The 16,001-nt window shown below is 38.6% G+C and overlaps 1 protein-coding gene across 5 annotated transcripts in view; it reads left to right on the top strand.

Annotated features, from left to right (window-relative positions):
* The first annotated feature begins 1,188 nt into the window (after positions 1–1,188).
* MGAT4A (mannosyl (alpha-1,3-)-glycoprotein beta-1,4-N-acetylglucosaminyltransferase, isozyme A) overlaps positions 1,189–16,001 on the top strand; it is an 87,196-nt gene continuing 72,383 nt past the window's right edge. For all 5 annotated transcript variants that reach the window (XR_002831422.1, XR_002831419.1, XR_002831420.1 and 2 more), the window contains exon 1: positions 1,189–1,478. Coding sequence is in view for 1 of the 5 variants with exons in the window: in XM_006097729.3 (XP_006097791.1) it covers positions 1,385–1,478 (94 nt within the window). In the remaining 4 variants the exon portion in view is untranslated. The remainder of the gene's footprint in view (positions 1,479–16,001) is intronic.

The raw sequence follows: 16,001 nt of genomic DNA, 5'->3' as shown, positions 1-16,001 counted from the left end.
AAAAGGAATCCAAAGAGGACCACACCAAGACACATCATAATTAAAATGCCAAGAGCAAAAGACGAAGAGAGAATCTTACAAGCAGCAAGAGAAAAACAGTTAGTTACCTACAAGGGAGTACCCATACGACTGTCAGCTGATTTCTCAACAGAAACTTTGCAGGCCAGAAGGGAGTGGCAAGAAATATTCAAAGTGATGAATAGCAAGAACCTACAACCAAGATTACTTAACCCAGCAAAGCTATCATTCAGAATTGAAGGCCAGATAAAGAGCTTCACAGATAAGAAAAAGCTAAAGGAGTTCATCACCACCAAATCAGTATTATATGAAATGCTGAAAGGTATCCTTTAAGAAGAGGAAGAAGAAGAAAAAGGTAAAGATAAAAATTATGAACAACAAATACATATCAACAAGTGTCTAAAAATCAAGTGAATAAATTATTTGATGAACAGAATAAAATCAGGGGCATAGAAAGGGAGTGGACTGACAATTCTCGGGGGAAAAGGGGTGTGGGTGCGGGAAGAGACTGGAAAAAAAATTGTACACCTATGGATGAGGACAGTGGGGGGTGGAGTAAGGGCAGAGGGTGGGGTGGGAACTGGGTGGAGGGGAGCTATGGGGGGGAAAAAGAGGAACAACTGTAATAATCTGAACAATAAAGATTTAATTTAAAAAAAGAAAAGAAAAGGTAAGGCCTATATAAGGGACATACCTTCCCGTGTAAATAATGATGGAGCCAGATCTAGGACCCAGGTTTTTTGATGTTGTAGTCTGTCACTTTTCTTAATGTTTTTTAGAACAGCTATTGTGCTGTAGGAAAACTGAGGATAGTGAAGATTATGTTACTCAGGAACCATTGTGTGATCATTAGAGTTCTCAGCATGGAATCTGGCTTATTGTATATTTAATGAACCCACAACTTCCCTTCTTAAATAAGTAATCATAACTTTCTTTTCACAGACAAAACCAAACCAACAAGGAGGGAATAGTTTGATGCTTTATTCCCCTGAAGCAAAGAAGCCTATAATCCTAGTATATGAATGAGTGGTTTAGGTGTGGGAATAATCTTCATAGATACAGTTTAGCCCCGCCAAAAGTCTATTTGTAATGGTGACCAATAAATGAAGAAAGCAATATTTTGCATTACTGAACAAGTTTTTCCTTCCTGTTTTCCTCTTGGATAGGAAGAAAACCTGAGACATCAACCTATGAAGACTGTGAAGACAATTCTGAATAGCAGGAGTGACTGGTGTTGCTATCAAACTTACTCTGCAGAGCATCTGAAATGAGCCTATCTTATTGATTGTTTTCATTGGCCCAGAGCCAGGAGTACTGGATTCAGTTGACTTCGTAAATGTATGAACCAGTGTGATGGTGAAATGAGATGAGGCTCCGAAATGGAACTGTAGCCACCGTTTTAGCATTTATCACTTCATTCCTTACTTTATCTTGGTATACTACATGGCAAAATGGGAAAGGTAAGGAAAATATTTCTAAAAATATGCATGAAATATTTTAGGCTTTGTGCTTTGTTAATGGTGCATAACTACTTAGGTTAAATACCCCAACCGTCTGCATGTTGCATGCTGTCTGACAGTTTCTTTCTGATATAAAAATGAAACAGTATTCTTGGACACAGGAGACAGACTTTCTAATTTGAATGGGGTTTGTTTTGGTTTTGGTTTCTTATAATTGCACTTGGAGAAGCAGATACTGATCAGTGGTTTATATTATACATGACAGCCAAGTGGTATAATAAATACTTTTGTTTTGGCACATTATTTTTATTACTAAACATCATAAATGTTTAATGAGCATCCTTGTACTGGATGTTGTATAAAATGCCTAAGAGAACTCAATCAGTGACTCCATGAAATTTACATGCTAATTATACTAATGATTTGGTGCTGTGTAGTTAATGATTTAAACTGCATGTGTTAACAGATTGCTCTTTAGACAAAAGTATTTATGAAGTAGATGAGAAATTCTGTTTAGAAAAATTAAAAAAAAATTTTAAATTAATTGTATTAGACTGTTGAATTGTGTTTTAAAGGAAGGTTATCTGTTCAGAGATTAGAACTATATACAGATAATTAAAATTTTTAAGAGAAATTATTTGGCGTTAATTCCTACCCATACTTTTTACCTTATAATAATCTAAGGAATGTTGAGGGCAAGAAAGATGGATGTGTTGAGATAAATGCATATTTGCTTTGTTAGAGTCCAATTAGAGCAGTCATCATCACCTGGTTATTTGATAATGCTGTTGCTGGCATTATTTTATTGACTTTTACAAAGATAACTGAAAAGATGGGTTCATGACTTACTTTTTTTCTGATGTGTGTATATAGATATGCATATTTATATATTTATACATCTCTGTGAGATATGTATAAAATAAGCTAATATAAGTGAAGAACATGTGCTCTGTGCTTGAACAAATATGGTGTTATTTTTCTCTTCTGTGTACTGGGTTCTAATTTGGGGGGGAACTCTTTGGGGACAAATGAATGAAAAACTTGAAGACCTTTCTTCTTTGTGAACTAATTTAAGTATTTTTTATTTTATTTATTTAAATTCTTTATTGTTTGAGTATTACATAAGTTTCCTTCCCCCCCCCCCCCACCCATTAACCTCTCCCTTGCCGTCCCACCACCCAGCACATGCCCTCACCCCTCTACTGTCTGTGTCCATTGGTTATGCTCATATATGTGCATACAAATCCTTTGGTTGATCTTACCACTACCGCCTCATCACCACCACCCCCCCTCCACCTCCACCCCTGCCTTCCCTCTTAGGTTGGACAGGCTGTTCGATGCTTCTATGACTCTGGCTCTATTTTTGTTCATTAGTTTATGTTGTTCATTATATTCCACAAATGGGTGAGATCATGTGATATTTATCTTTCTCTGACTGGCTTATTTTGCTTAGCATAATGCTCTCCAGGTCCATCCATGCTGTTGCAAATGGTAAGAGTTCCATCTTTTTTACAGTATTCCATTGTGTAGATGTACCACAGCTTTTTAATCCACTCATCTGCTGATGGGCACTTAGGCTGTTTCCAAATCTTAGCTATTGAACATAGGGGTACATATATCCTTTCTGATTGGTGTTTCTAATTTCTTGGGATATATTCCTAGAAGTGGAATCACTGGGTCAAATGGGAGTCCCATTTTTAAATTTTGGAGGAAACTCCATACTGTCTTCCACAGTGGCTGCACCAGTCTGCATTCCCACCAGCAGTGCACGAGGGTTCCTTTTTCTCCACATCCTCGCCAGCACTTGTTATTTGTTGATGATAGCCATTCTGACAGGTATTTTGATTTGCATCTCTCGGATGATTAGTGACTTTGAGCATGTTTTCATATGTCTCCTGGCCTTCTGTATGTCCTCTTTTGAAAAGTGTCTATTTAGGTCCTTTGCCCATTTTTTGATTTGATTGTTTACCTTCCTTTTGTTAAGTTGTATGAGTTCCCTGTAAATTTTGGAGATTAGACCCTTATCAGAGATAACATTGGTAAATGTGTTCCCCCATGCAGTCGGCTTTCTTGTTGTTTTGTTAATGGTTTCTTTTGCTGTGCAGAAGCTTTTTATTTTGATGTAGTCCCGTTTAATTTTCTCCTTAGCTTCCATTGTCCTAGGAGGTGTATTGGTAAAGATATTGCTACGAGATATTTTGCTGCCTGGTATTTTGCTGCTTGTGGATTCCTCTAAGGTTTTTATGGTTTCCTGTCTTACATTTAAGTCCTTTATCCATTTTGAGTTTATTTTTGTGTATGGTGTAAGTTGGTGGTCTAGTTTCATTTTTTTTCATGTATCTGTCCAATTTTCCCAACACCATTTATTGAAGAGACTGACTTGACTCCATTGTATGTTCTTGCCTCCTTTGTCAAATATTAATTGAGCATAATGGCTTGGGTCGATTTCTGGGTTCTTTGTTCTGTTCCACTGGTCTGTATGTCTGTTCTTATGTCAGTACCAGGCAGTTTTGCGAACAGTGGCTTTGTAATATAGATCAATATCTGGTATTGTGATCCCTCAAACTTTGTTCTTTCTTAGGATTACTGTGGCTATTCGGGGTCTTTTTTTATTCCATGTGAAGTTTTGGAGAGTTTGTTCGAGGTCTGAAATATGCTGTTGGTATCTTAATGGGGATTGCATTGAATATATAGATTGCTTTGAGGAGAATGGACATTTTAATGATGTTGATTCTACCCATGTCATGAACATGGTATATTCTTCCTCTATCTCTTTTTTCAACGTCCTGTAGTTTTCTGAGTACAGGTCTTTTACCTCCTCAGTTAAGTTTATTCCTAGGTATCTTAATTTTTTTGTTGCAGTGGTAAATGGGATTATTTTTTAGTTTCTCTTTCTGTGAGTTCATTGTTGGTGTATAAAAAAGCCATAGAATTCTGGGTGTTAATTTTGTATCCTGCTAAATTGCCGAATTCATTTATTAAGTCTAGTAGTTTTTGATGGAGTCTTTAGGATTTTCTGTGTACACTATCATGTCATCTGTGAATAATGACAGTTTTACTTCTTCTTTTCCAGTTTAGATGCCTTTTATTTTTTCTTCTTGTCTGATTGCTGTGGCTAGCACTTCCAGAACTATGTCGAACAGGGGTGGTGAAAGTGGGCATCCATGTCTTGTTCCTGTTCTTAGGGGAAATGTTTTTAGTTTTTGCCCATTGAGTACAATGTTAGCTGTAGGTTTACATATAAGGCTTTTATTATGTTGCAATATGATCCCTCTATTCCCACTTTGCTGAGAGTTTTTATCAGGAAAGGGTGTTGGATTTTGTCAAATGCTTTTTCTGCATCAATTGATGTGATTATGTGATTTTTTTCCTCTCAGTTTGTTTATGTGATGTATAATGTTTATTGATTTGCAGATATTGTACCATCCTTGCATCCCTGGAATAAATCCCACTTGGTCATGGTGTATGGTCTTTCTAATATGATGCTGATCTGATTTGCTAGCATTTTGCTGAGGATTTTAGCATTTATGTTCATCAGGGATATTGGCCTGTAATTTTCTTTCTTTATCTGGTTTTGGGATTAGAGTAATGCTGGCTTCATAGCGTTTGGAAGTATGCCTTCCTCTTGAATTTTTTGGAATAGTCTGAAAAGGGTAGGTGTTAGTTCTTCTTTAAATGTTTGGTAAACTCCCCTGTGAAGCTGTCTGGTCCAGGGCCTTTGTTTGCTGGAAGTATTTTGATTACTGTTTCAATTTCATCAGTAGTTAACAGCCTATTCAGATTTTTTTATTCTTCCTGATTGAGTTTTGGAAGCTTGTATTTTTCTAGGAATATGTCCATTTCGTCTAGGTTGTCCAGTTTGTTGGAGTAGAGTTGTTCATAGTATTTTTTTTATAATCCTTTGTATGTTTGTTGGGTTGGTTGTTAGTCCACCTCTTTCATTTCTGATTTTATTTGGGTCCCCTCTCTTTGTTTCTTGGTGAGCCTGGCTAGGGATTCATCAATCTTGTTTATCCTTTCAAAGAACCAGCTCTTGGTTTCATTGATATTTTGTAATTTTTTTTTTTTTGGTCTCTATGTCATTTATTTCTGCTCTAATCGTTATTATTTTCTTCCTTTTACTTTGGGCTTTTTTTGTTGCTCTCTTTCTAATTTAAGTTGTAGGATTAGATAATTTATTACCATTTTTTCTTGTGGTTTTTTTTTTTTTTTTTTTTTGAGGTAGGCCTGTAGAACTATGAACTTCCCTCTCAGGACTGCTTTCACTGTTTCCCATAGATTTTGGATCGTTGTATTTTCATTGTCGTTTATTTCCAGGATGTTTTTTATTTCTTCTTTGATATCTTAGTAACACAGTCATTGTTTAAGCACATGCTGTTTAGCCTCCAAGTGTTTGCTTTTTTTTCGTTGTTTTTATTGTAGTTGGTTTCTAAGTTTATGCCATTGTGATATGAGAAGATGTTTGATATGATTTCTATCTTCTTGAATTTGAATGGACTTTGCCTGTGTTCTAACACGTGGTCTATCTTTGAAAATGTCCTGGGTTCACTTGAGAATTCTGTAGCTTTGGGGTGCAATGTTCTGAAGATGTCATTTAGTTCCATCTGATCTAGTGAGTCGCTTAGGATTACTGTTTGTTTGCTGATTTTTTGTTTAGAGGATTTATCCAGTGGTGTCAATGGGGTATTAAAGTCCCCCAGTTATCAGAGTTATATCCTCTTGTTGAATCGTCTCTCTTTAGTATTATGAAGTGGCCCTCCTTAGCTCTAGCTGTGGCCTTCACTTTGAGGTCTATTTTGTCAGATACAGTGGGGCCTTGACTTACGAGTGCCGACTAACGAGTTTTTTGAGATACCAGCTGTCTCTCAGCCGATTTCTTGCATTGAGTTGACAGAGTAATTTGAGTTAACGAGCTCCTAAAGGAGCTCCGTCTCAGTACGAATTAAACTTGTAAGTCAAGGCCCACTGTATAAGTATTGCTACCCCTGCTTTTTTGTCATTTCCATTTGCCTGAAAAATTTTTTTCCATCCCTTCACTATCGGTCTGTGTGAGTCCTTTGTTCTGAGATGGGTTTCTTGTAGACAGCAAATATATGGGTCATGTTTTCTTATCCACTCAGCTACACTATATCTTTTGATTGGAGCATTTGATCCATTTAGGTTTAAGGTTATTATTGATAGGTACTTGTTTGTCACCATTTTTTTTTCTTTATGCCTGTGTTCCTTCTTCCCTTTCTATATCTTCTTTTTACAGTAGTCCCTTTAGCATGTCTTGCATTGCTGACTTGATGGTAAAAAACTCCCTTAGCCCTTTTTTTGTCTGTGAAGCTCCTGATTCCACCTTCAATTTCAAATGATAGCCTTGCTGGGTATAGTATTCTTGGATTCAGTCCCTTGCTTTGCATCACTTGGTATATTTCATTCTATTCCCTTCTGGCCTGATGTGTTTTTGTTGAGAAATCAGTTGACAGTATAATGGGAGATCCCTTGTAGGTAACTTTCTGTCTCTCTCTGGCAGCCTTTAAGATTCTTTGTTGTTGATGTTTGCCAATTTAATTACGATGTGTCTTGGTGTCAGTCTTTTCGGGTTCATCTTGTTTGGGACTTGGTGTGCTTCTTGGACATGTGTGGCTTTTTTCTTCCTAGTATCAGGGAAGTTTTCTGTCATTATTTCTTCAAACAGGTTTTCTATTCCTTGCTCCACTTCCTCTCCTTCTGGCACCCCTATTATGTGGATATTTTGTTTCGTGTTGTCCCAAAACTCCCTTAGACTCTACTCCTGCTTTTTAAGTTTTCTTTCCAGTTGCTGCTGTTCTCGGGTGGTTTTTCTACCTTGTCTTCAAACTCGCTGATGCAGACCTCAGCTTCTTCTAGTCTGTTAAAACTTTCCATTGTCTTCTTTATTGCAGCTAAGTCATTCTTCATTTCCTCTTGATTCTTACACATGTTGACTTTGTCTTCAGCGTCCTTATAACCATTGCTCTGAATTCTTTCTCTTACAAATTGCTTGTCTCCATTTCATTTTATTTCCTTTTCTGGTGATGCCTTCTTTTTTTTCGAATGGGGGTTTTTTCTTTGTCTCCCCATTTTTGCTGTTCCCTTGTGATTGTTTCTGTGTATTAGATTAAACTGCTATGCCACCTAGATTTTTTGTTTGTTTTATGTAGTAGATGTTTTGTGGTGCAATCTCTCCGATCTTTTGGGCTGGGTAATCTAGGTTCTCGTGGTGTAGTTGGGTATTGAGTGTTATTGTCCCGTTCGTGGATGGAGTCTCCTCTCAGGGTATCTGATTATGTGGCTCGCTCTGTACCACATTGACCAAACAGCATAAAGTATAACTCGACAAAACGCGACTCAAAGGAAACAAAACATGAATGTACTCACAACATCAATAACCCCAATATAAGTGACCACCAAAGAAAAGAGAATTAGGAGAAAAGAAAGCAAAAGTGATATCGAGAAAAGAAAAAACGGTAAGAGAGAAAAGAAAAAGGAAGAAAAAAAACATATGGGGAGAAAAAAACACAGAACAAACAGATAAACCAAAAAAATGCAAACAACAAACACCCAGAAAAAAAGGGGGGAGGGCCGGAATCTGTAAAAGCAGAGCTTATGTACAGAAAGTAAGGTTAAGGAATTGAATACATATGGGGAGGATCTCGGTTCAGTATAGAGGAGGTAGGAAGAGAATGAGTGGATAAGAAGAAAAAAAAATTTAAAAAATAACCATAAAAATACAAATTGAATGAAGAAAAAATGCTATAAAAATAATAAAATAAAGAAAAAAATTGTAAATACAAGGTTAAAAAAAGAAAATAAAAAAGTAAAGTATTGTTTGTTTCAGCTGAGTTTTAATGCCCCATGGAGGCTGGTTTAAGATCCCATTCTTTGGTTCTTTCTGCCACTTCTCAGTTTCCTGTTAGTCAGCACCATGTTGAAGTTCCAAGTGAACCACTGCTCCTCTGTTTGTGTCTATCTCCACAGCCTTGACTGCAAGCAGGTGGGACCAGTCTGCCCACCTAGCCTGTCTGCCTGCTTTCAGTCTTAATCTCTCAAGCTGTTTCTGACATGGCTGTAGGTAGGGAGGGTGCTGTATTGCTTTCTGGGACTGAACGGCCTCTCTTCAACCTAATCCCTGAGGACTCTTTGGGGCTATCCAGAGTTTTTGTGTCCTTTGTACCACTCAGAGTGTAGTCTGGGTGTGGCTGTATCACCTTTCTTGAGGCTGCTGGGAGGGGCTGGTTTTTAGGAGAAAAATGGCTGCTTGGTCCGGAGGGTCAGGAATGTCCCAGTGCCGGATTCCTATTCACCTCTCCCTGACGCGCTCTCCTCCACAGCCTCTCCCCAGACTTCACAATCTGCACCTCCACCTGCACCTCAGCCATTGGTGAGTGTTTGTATTTGAAAGGTCCTCTGAACTGGGTTTAGTGAATAAAGGCAAAGACCAAATAGAGGCAGAACAACTGCACACCTGCTGGTTTCTCTCCCCCTGGCACCACGTGGCTCATGCAGTTCTTCAGGCCGCCACTCTGGGCTCAACCTCTTGCGGCTGTGGACTTAGATCTAGAATCCCCTGCCTCCAGCAGCCCTGTGGGCTCCTTTCCACAGTCGGATGTTGTGCCTTTCCCCAAGGGACGTGGACTTGGTGCCGTGAAGCTTTCTTCTGACCCTCTAGGCTCGAGGTCTCCCAACTCTCTCCAGCCCCGATTCCCGATCCTACCGTCTCCAGGCGTCCTCTGCCCTTCCCGACGGCGAATTGTCTCCCCAGCTGTGTCTAATTCACCAATTTCGGGTGGATGTTATTTGATTTAGATATTCCTCTCTGCTCCAGGATAAGGCTCGGGACATGTCTGCCTATTTGGCCGCAATTTTTTCCCCTGCATAATCTAATTTATGTATTTTAAATTTTATTTTTTAATTGTACCAAAGGAAGATTTATGTAGAGAGAATGATGAATAGTTAATTTAATTCAGCTGTTGATTGTCCCTGATATAAACAAAACAGATGACTGCTCTTTTAAGTCTACTTATGAAATAAAGGAATTAACCATACGAAAGGTATATAGATTTTTTTAAAATCATGAAACTTACCTATTCAGAGAGGTATAGTAATGGAGAAACTTGACCCTTCTTCTTACCGTGTCTTATTTAAGGGATTAAAACTTTTTGAAATCTGTTCCATTGATTTTATTTCTTATATAAAGGTGTTATAGGCATTTTTTTTATTAAGCTGTCTTTAGACTCAAAATTAATTTTAAAAATATAGGATACTTTCACCATGTGGTTTAGATACACACACAAAAAGTCTCTGCTCTTTGATGCTCACTCCTTGAACAGCTCTTTAATGCTTCCATGCGTACTCTTCTGCTCTGTTTTGCTGCTTAGTGTTGTGTCCAGACTCTTTCTGGTATCAACAGAGACCTGTTATAGTTACATAAAATCTCCTGTGTTGTAATGCTATTGTTTATGTAATTGCCCTAACCCAGGGGTGGGCAAACTTTTTGACTCGAGGGCCACAATGGGTTCTTAAACTGTACCGGAGGGCCAGAACAAAAGCATGGATGGAGTGTTTGTGTGAACTAATATAAATTCAAAGTAAACATCATTACATAAAAGGGTACAGTCTTTTTTTTTTTTTTAGTTTTATTCATTTCAAACGGCCGGATCCGGCCCGCACGGCTGGTCTAACTGCTGAGCATTTGCATTTTTCTAGATTGTTCTGGCAGTCAAACAACTTGGATTTTCCCGAGCAGACCTGATTTCAGACATTTCAGTACACCCATTAACCATGTGCTGTGATTTTTATATTTGAAAGCATAGTTTCCTTACTCACTGACATTGCTGGACTAATAGTTTTTATTTTTCATTCATCCATTGGTCTCTTTTATGTATCTATCCTATGCCTAGCACTGTATTATATGTTATGCATACAAGAAGGAATAAGAAACTTCACACCTTTGAGAAGCTAAAGGGTTGGTAGAGGAAAATGCCTGTAAAAAAATATGATACCTTCAGATTGATTGAGAAAGAAGCAATGAACAATGCTGGGCTTGTACAGTTACACGCATACCACATGTTGTATATTCTCTCTTTTAATCCTCATAATAACCCTGGGAAGTACTATTATTAGCTCCTTTATATAGGTGAAAAAAGCAATGCAGAGTGGCTGAGGAACTTGGCATGGTCATACATTAAGTGGTAGAATGAAGTTTGACATTTAATCTGCAGATTCCAGAAATAATGCTCCTTTCTCCTGGTCTATTGACCAGAAGAGCAGAGACAGAGACTATACAAATTTTTGAGACAGTCACAGAGGAAGAGTAAATGTGAAGGTGATTCCAGGTAGAGGAGGGGCAGTGAGTATGTCAGGTAGACAGCTGCAAGTGCAGCCATGGAGTTCTGAAACGGTGCAGAGTATTTGTGCTTTGGAATTGTGAGATGCTCATTGTGATTGGCACATGGGATTCCTAGACTGTCTCAGGGTTTAGCTGGTAATCACACTTTCTAGGAGTATATCTAGGTTGTCATAGGTCTTCCTTTGTCACTTGGAAAAATACATGAGCTAGTCATGGGATTGGTATAAATGTGGGAGGATGTTAGGAACCCAACCAGGGAAGCTGGAGTTTTGACCAGAGTACCAGTTCCAGGGTATACAGGATTCCAATATAAAAATGAGCAGAATTCCAAGTATTTGGCATGGACAGGTTGAGACAGTTGAAAGCAGGTATTGTGAAAAGACAGGAGTAATTTACATGTCTTACTTGCTGGCGGGGTAGGACTCCTAATGAACCTCCTCCTTTGGTCAGGCACAATCCACAAAATCCCATTGAATTTTCTTAGCACTCTTGTTGAAAATCAGTTGATCATAGATTATAGATCTATTTTTGGACTATTGATCTTCCTTGTGCTAATATCACACTGTCTTTTTTTTACTGAGGTAAAATTGCTTTATCACATCATGTAAGTTTCAGGTGTACAACATTATAATTTGATATTTGTATGCACTCTAAGTGATTACCACAATAGGTCTAGTTACCATCCATTGCCATACAATTGACCCCCTCCACCAATTTTGGTAACTCCCAAGCCCCTTCCCCTCTGATAACCACCATTCTGTTCTCTGTAACCATGAGTTTATTTTTATTTTGTTTGTTTTGGTTTTTAGATTCCACATATAAGTGAAATCATATGGTATTTGTCTTTGTCTGACTTACTTCAGTTAACATAATACCCTCAAGGTCCACCCATGTTATCACAAATGTCAAGATTTCCTTCTTTTTATAGTTGTGTAGTATTCCATTTACATATACCCATACACCCATCAATGGACACGGAGGTAGTTTTCATATTGGCTATTGTAAATACTGCTGCAATGAACATTGAGGTGAATACAGTAGGTACATTTACTGTGGGAGATATGTTCCAAGACCTCCAATGGATGCCTGAGACTGCGGATAGTACCAAACTCTCTCTATATATAATGTCTTTTTCCTATACATACATATACCTACGATAAAGTTTAATTTGTAAATTAGGCATATTAGGAGTTAGCAACAACAGTAATGAATAAAATAGGACAATTATAACAGTATATGATAACAAAAGTTATATGAATGTGGTCTCTCTTAAAATATCTTATTATGCTGTATTCACCCTTCTTTTTCTTATGATGATATAAGATGATAACATGCCTATGTGATGAGATGAAGTGAGGTGAATGGCACAGGCGTTGTGACACTGCAGCAGTCCATCAAATAGCCAAGTCAGCTTCTAAGTGACTAATGGGCAGGCAGCATATACAGCGTGGAGATGCTGGACATGATTTATGTCTTAGGCGGGACAGTGCAAGGTTTCATTATGCTACTCTGAACAGCGACAGCGCACAATTTAAAACTTACGAATTGTTCATTTCTGGAATTTTTCATTTAATATTGTTGGACTGTGGTTGACCACAGTTAACCGAAACTTCAGAAAATGAAACCACAATAAGGGGGGACTACTGCATATCTTTTCAAATTAGTATTTTTATATTCATCTGATAAATACCCAGAAGTGAAATTGCTGGATCATATGAAATTCTGTTTTTAATTTTTGTTATTGAAGAGACCATTCTTTCCTCATTATATGTTCTTCGCTTCTTTGTTGTAAATTGTCCATATATACAGTATGTGGGTTTATTTTTGGGCTATTCTGTTCCATAGGTATATGTGTATCTGTTTTTATGCCATTGTCATACTATTTTTAAAAAATATGTTTTTATTGATTTGAGAGAGAGAGAGAGAAAGGGAGAGGGAGAGGTAGAAACATAAATGAGAGAGAAACATCATCGATTGGCAGCCTCCTTCACCCCCCACTCCTCACTGGGGACTGAACCTGCAAACCAGGCATGTGCCCTGACCAGGAATCAAAACAGTGACCTCTTGGTGCATGGTCATTGCTCTACCACTGAGCCACACCTGCAGGGCCCAGTCTCATCTGTTTTGATTACTATAGCTTCGTAAAATAGTTTGAAACAGGGAGCATGATACCTACAGCTTTGTGATTTCCCCCCCTCAAGATTACTATGGGAATTTGGGGTCTTTAGTGGTTCCATACAAATTTTAGAATCATTTGTTCTAATTCTGTGAAAAATGCCTTTAGAATTTTGGTAGGATTTGCACTAAATCTGTATATTGCTTTAGGTAGTATAGACATTTTAACAATATTAATTCTTACATCCATGAGCACAGAATATCTTTCCATTTATTTGTGTCTTCAATTACTTTCATTATGTCTTATAGTTTTCTGTGTACCAGTCTTTCACCTCCTTAGTTAAAGGTATTTTTAGGTATTTTATTCTTTTTGGTGCAATTGTAAATGAGATTCTTTTTAATTTTTCTTCCTGGTAGTTCATTATTGGTGTATAAAAATGCCACAGATTTCTGTATATTGAGTTTGTATAACTTTTCTGAATACATTAATTCTAACAGGTTTTTTGGTGGATTTTTGTGTGTGGAGTTTTCAGGGTTTTCTATATATAGTATCAGGGCATCTGAAAATAATGACAGTTTTACTTCCTTTTTAAAATTTGGATGCTTTTTCTTTTTCTTGCTGTACTAATTGTTGTACTATGTTGGATAATAGTGGCGAGAGTGGGTATCTTTGTCTTGTTCCTGATCTTAGAGGAAAAGCTTTCAGCTTTTCACCATTGAGTGTGATGTTAACTGTGGGTTTGTCATATATGGCCTTTATTATAATGAAGTATGTTTCTTATACTTATTGAGATTTTTTTAAAAATCATAAATGGATGTTGAATTTTGCCAGATGCTTTTTCTGCATCTATGGAGGATCAGATGAGTTTTATCCTCCTTTTGTTTATGTGGTGGATCACGTTGACTGATTTGCAAATGTTGAATAATCTTTGTATCCCTGGAATAAATCCTATTTGATCATGGTATATGATCCTTATAATGTACAGTTAGTCGAATTAGGTTTGCTAATATTTTGTTGAGGGTTTTTGCATCTATGTTTATCAGGGATATTGGCTTGTGATTTTCTTCCGTTTTGATAGTATCTTTTTTCTAGTTTTGGTATCAGCGTAATGCTGTCCTTGTAGAATGAGTTTTGAAGCATTCCCCCCTCTTCAGTTTTTTTGGAAGAATTTGATAAGGACAGGTATTAAATCTTCTTTAATGTTTGGTAGATTTCACCACTGAAGCCCTCTGGTCCTGGACTTTTGTTTGTTGGGAGGTTTTTATTTTTTATTTTATTTTATTGCTGATTCAATCTTTTTAGTTCAGAAGATTGTATTTTTCTAGGAATTTATTTCTTCTAAGGTTGTCCAATTTGTTGCCATATAATTGTTCATTGTAGTATCTTATGAACTTTTGTTTTTCTGTGGTGTTAGTTGTGACTTCTCTTTCATTTCTCATTTTATTTGAGCCCTCTCTTTTTCTTGGCGAGTTTAGCTAAAGGTTTGTCAATTCTGTTTATCTTTTTGAAGAACTAGCTCTTAGTTTCATTGAGCTTTTCTATTGTTTATTTTTTTTAAATGTTTTTCTTGATTTTAGAGAGAGGAAGGGAGAGGGAGAGAGGGAGAGAGGAAACATCGATGTGAGAGAGAAACATCAGGCAGTTGCCTCCTCGACGTGCCCCGACCTGGGATCAAACTGTTAAAATGTCAGTGCACAGGTCGATGCAAAACCACCTGAGCCACACCAGCCAGAGCGAGAAGAATGTATATTCTGTTGTTGTGCATAGAGTGTTCTATAGATGAATGTCAGCTCCAGCTCGTTTATAGTACTTTTCAAATCTTCTCTTTGTTAACTTATGTCTAGTTGTTCCATCCATTATTGAAAGTGGTGTATTGAGGTCTATAGCTATTAATATAGAATTGTCCATTTCTGTCTTCATTTCTATCAGTTTTTGCTTCACCTGTTTTGGTGTTCTGTTATTGGGTGCATCCTATATAATAAAAGGTTAATATGCAAATCAACTGAACTGTGGAACAACTGGTCGCTATGATGCTCACTGACCACTAGGGGGCAGATGCTCAATGCAGGAGCTGCCCCCTGGTGGTCAGTGTACTCCCACGGCCAACCTCCCGCAGTTTAATGTTATTGATATAGTTTGACTTATATCTGCCATCTTAAATGTTTTTCATATGTCACTTGAGGAAGGAGAAAAAGTATACATTAATATCATCTATACCAGTGGTCGGCAAACTGCGGCTCGGCAAACCGTGGCTCGAGAGGCACATGCGGCTCTTTGGCCCCTTGAGTGTGGCTCTTCCACAAAATACCAGCTCTTCCACAAAATACCGACTTCTGCGCATGGGCCACGAAGTTTCAATCGCACTGTACGTGCGCGCCCGCACGTGGTATTTTGTGGAAGAGCCACACTCAAGGGGCGAAAGAGCCACATGTGGCTCGCAAGCAGAGGTTTGCCGACCACGAATCTATACTAATAAAAGAGTAATATGCTAATTAGACCAGGAGACCCTCTGGACGTCCTTCCGGACAAAGCTGGAGGCTTGGCCACGCCCCCCACAGGGACCCTCACCCCGATGGGGGCGTGGTCACCCTGCAAATGGCCATCAGCCCCTTGCCTAGGCCCACCCTGCCCCCAGCAGGGACCCCCGCACTGAAGGGGGTGTGGCCAACCTGAAAACAGCCCTCAGCCCCTTTCCCAGACTGGCCACGCACCCCAGCGGGGACCCCCACCCTGATCTGGGACCTCCTTCAGGGCAGACCAGCCGGCCCCCACCCATGCACCAGGCCTCTATCTATACTAATAAAAGGGTAATATGCTAATTAGACCGGGAGCCTTCCGGACAAAGCCATGGTGGAGGGCCGAGGCAGACTCAGTTTAGTCGCGATCAGACCCAGGAGGAGAGGCCAGCTATGACCAGGTTGGAGAGGGGGCCATTTGGGTGCAAACGGCTGATAGGATAGTCCAGTTGGGGGCTGTCTCTAAGGCGCCGGATTAGTTGGGCAATCAGCTAGTGAATGACTGGGTCTCTGTGTCCACTCTGTCCACTCGGGAG

The sequence above is a fragment of the Myotis lucifugus genome, unplaced genomic scaffold, assembly GCF_000147115.1.
Source record: "Myotis lucifugus unplaced genomic scaffold, Myoluc2.0 scaffold_210, whole genome shotgun sequence".
Lineage (NCBI taxonomy): Eukaryota > Metazoa > Chordata > Mammalia > Chiroptera > Vespertilionidae > Myotis > Myotis lucifugus.
Note: the sequence above shows the minus strand (reverse complement) of the source record. Positions and strands in the feature narration are given on the sequence as shown.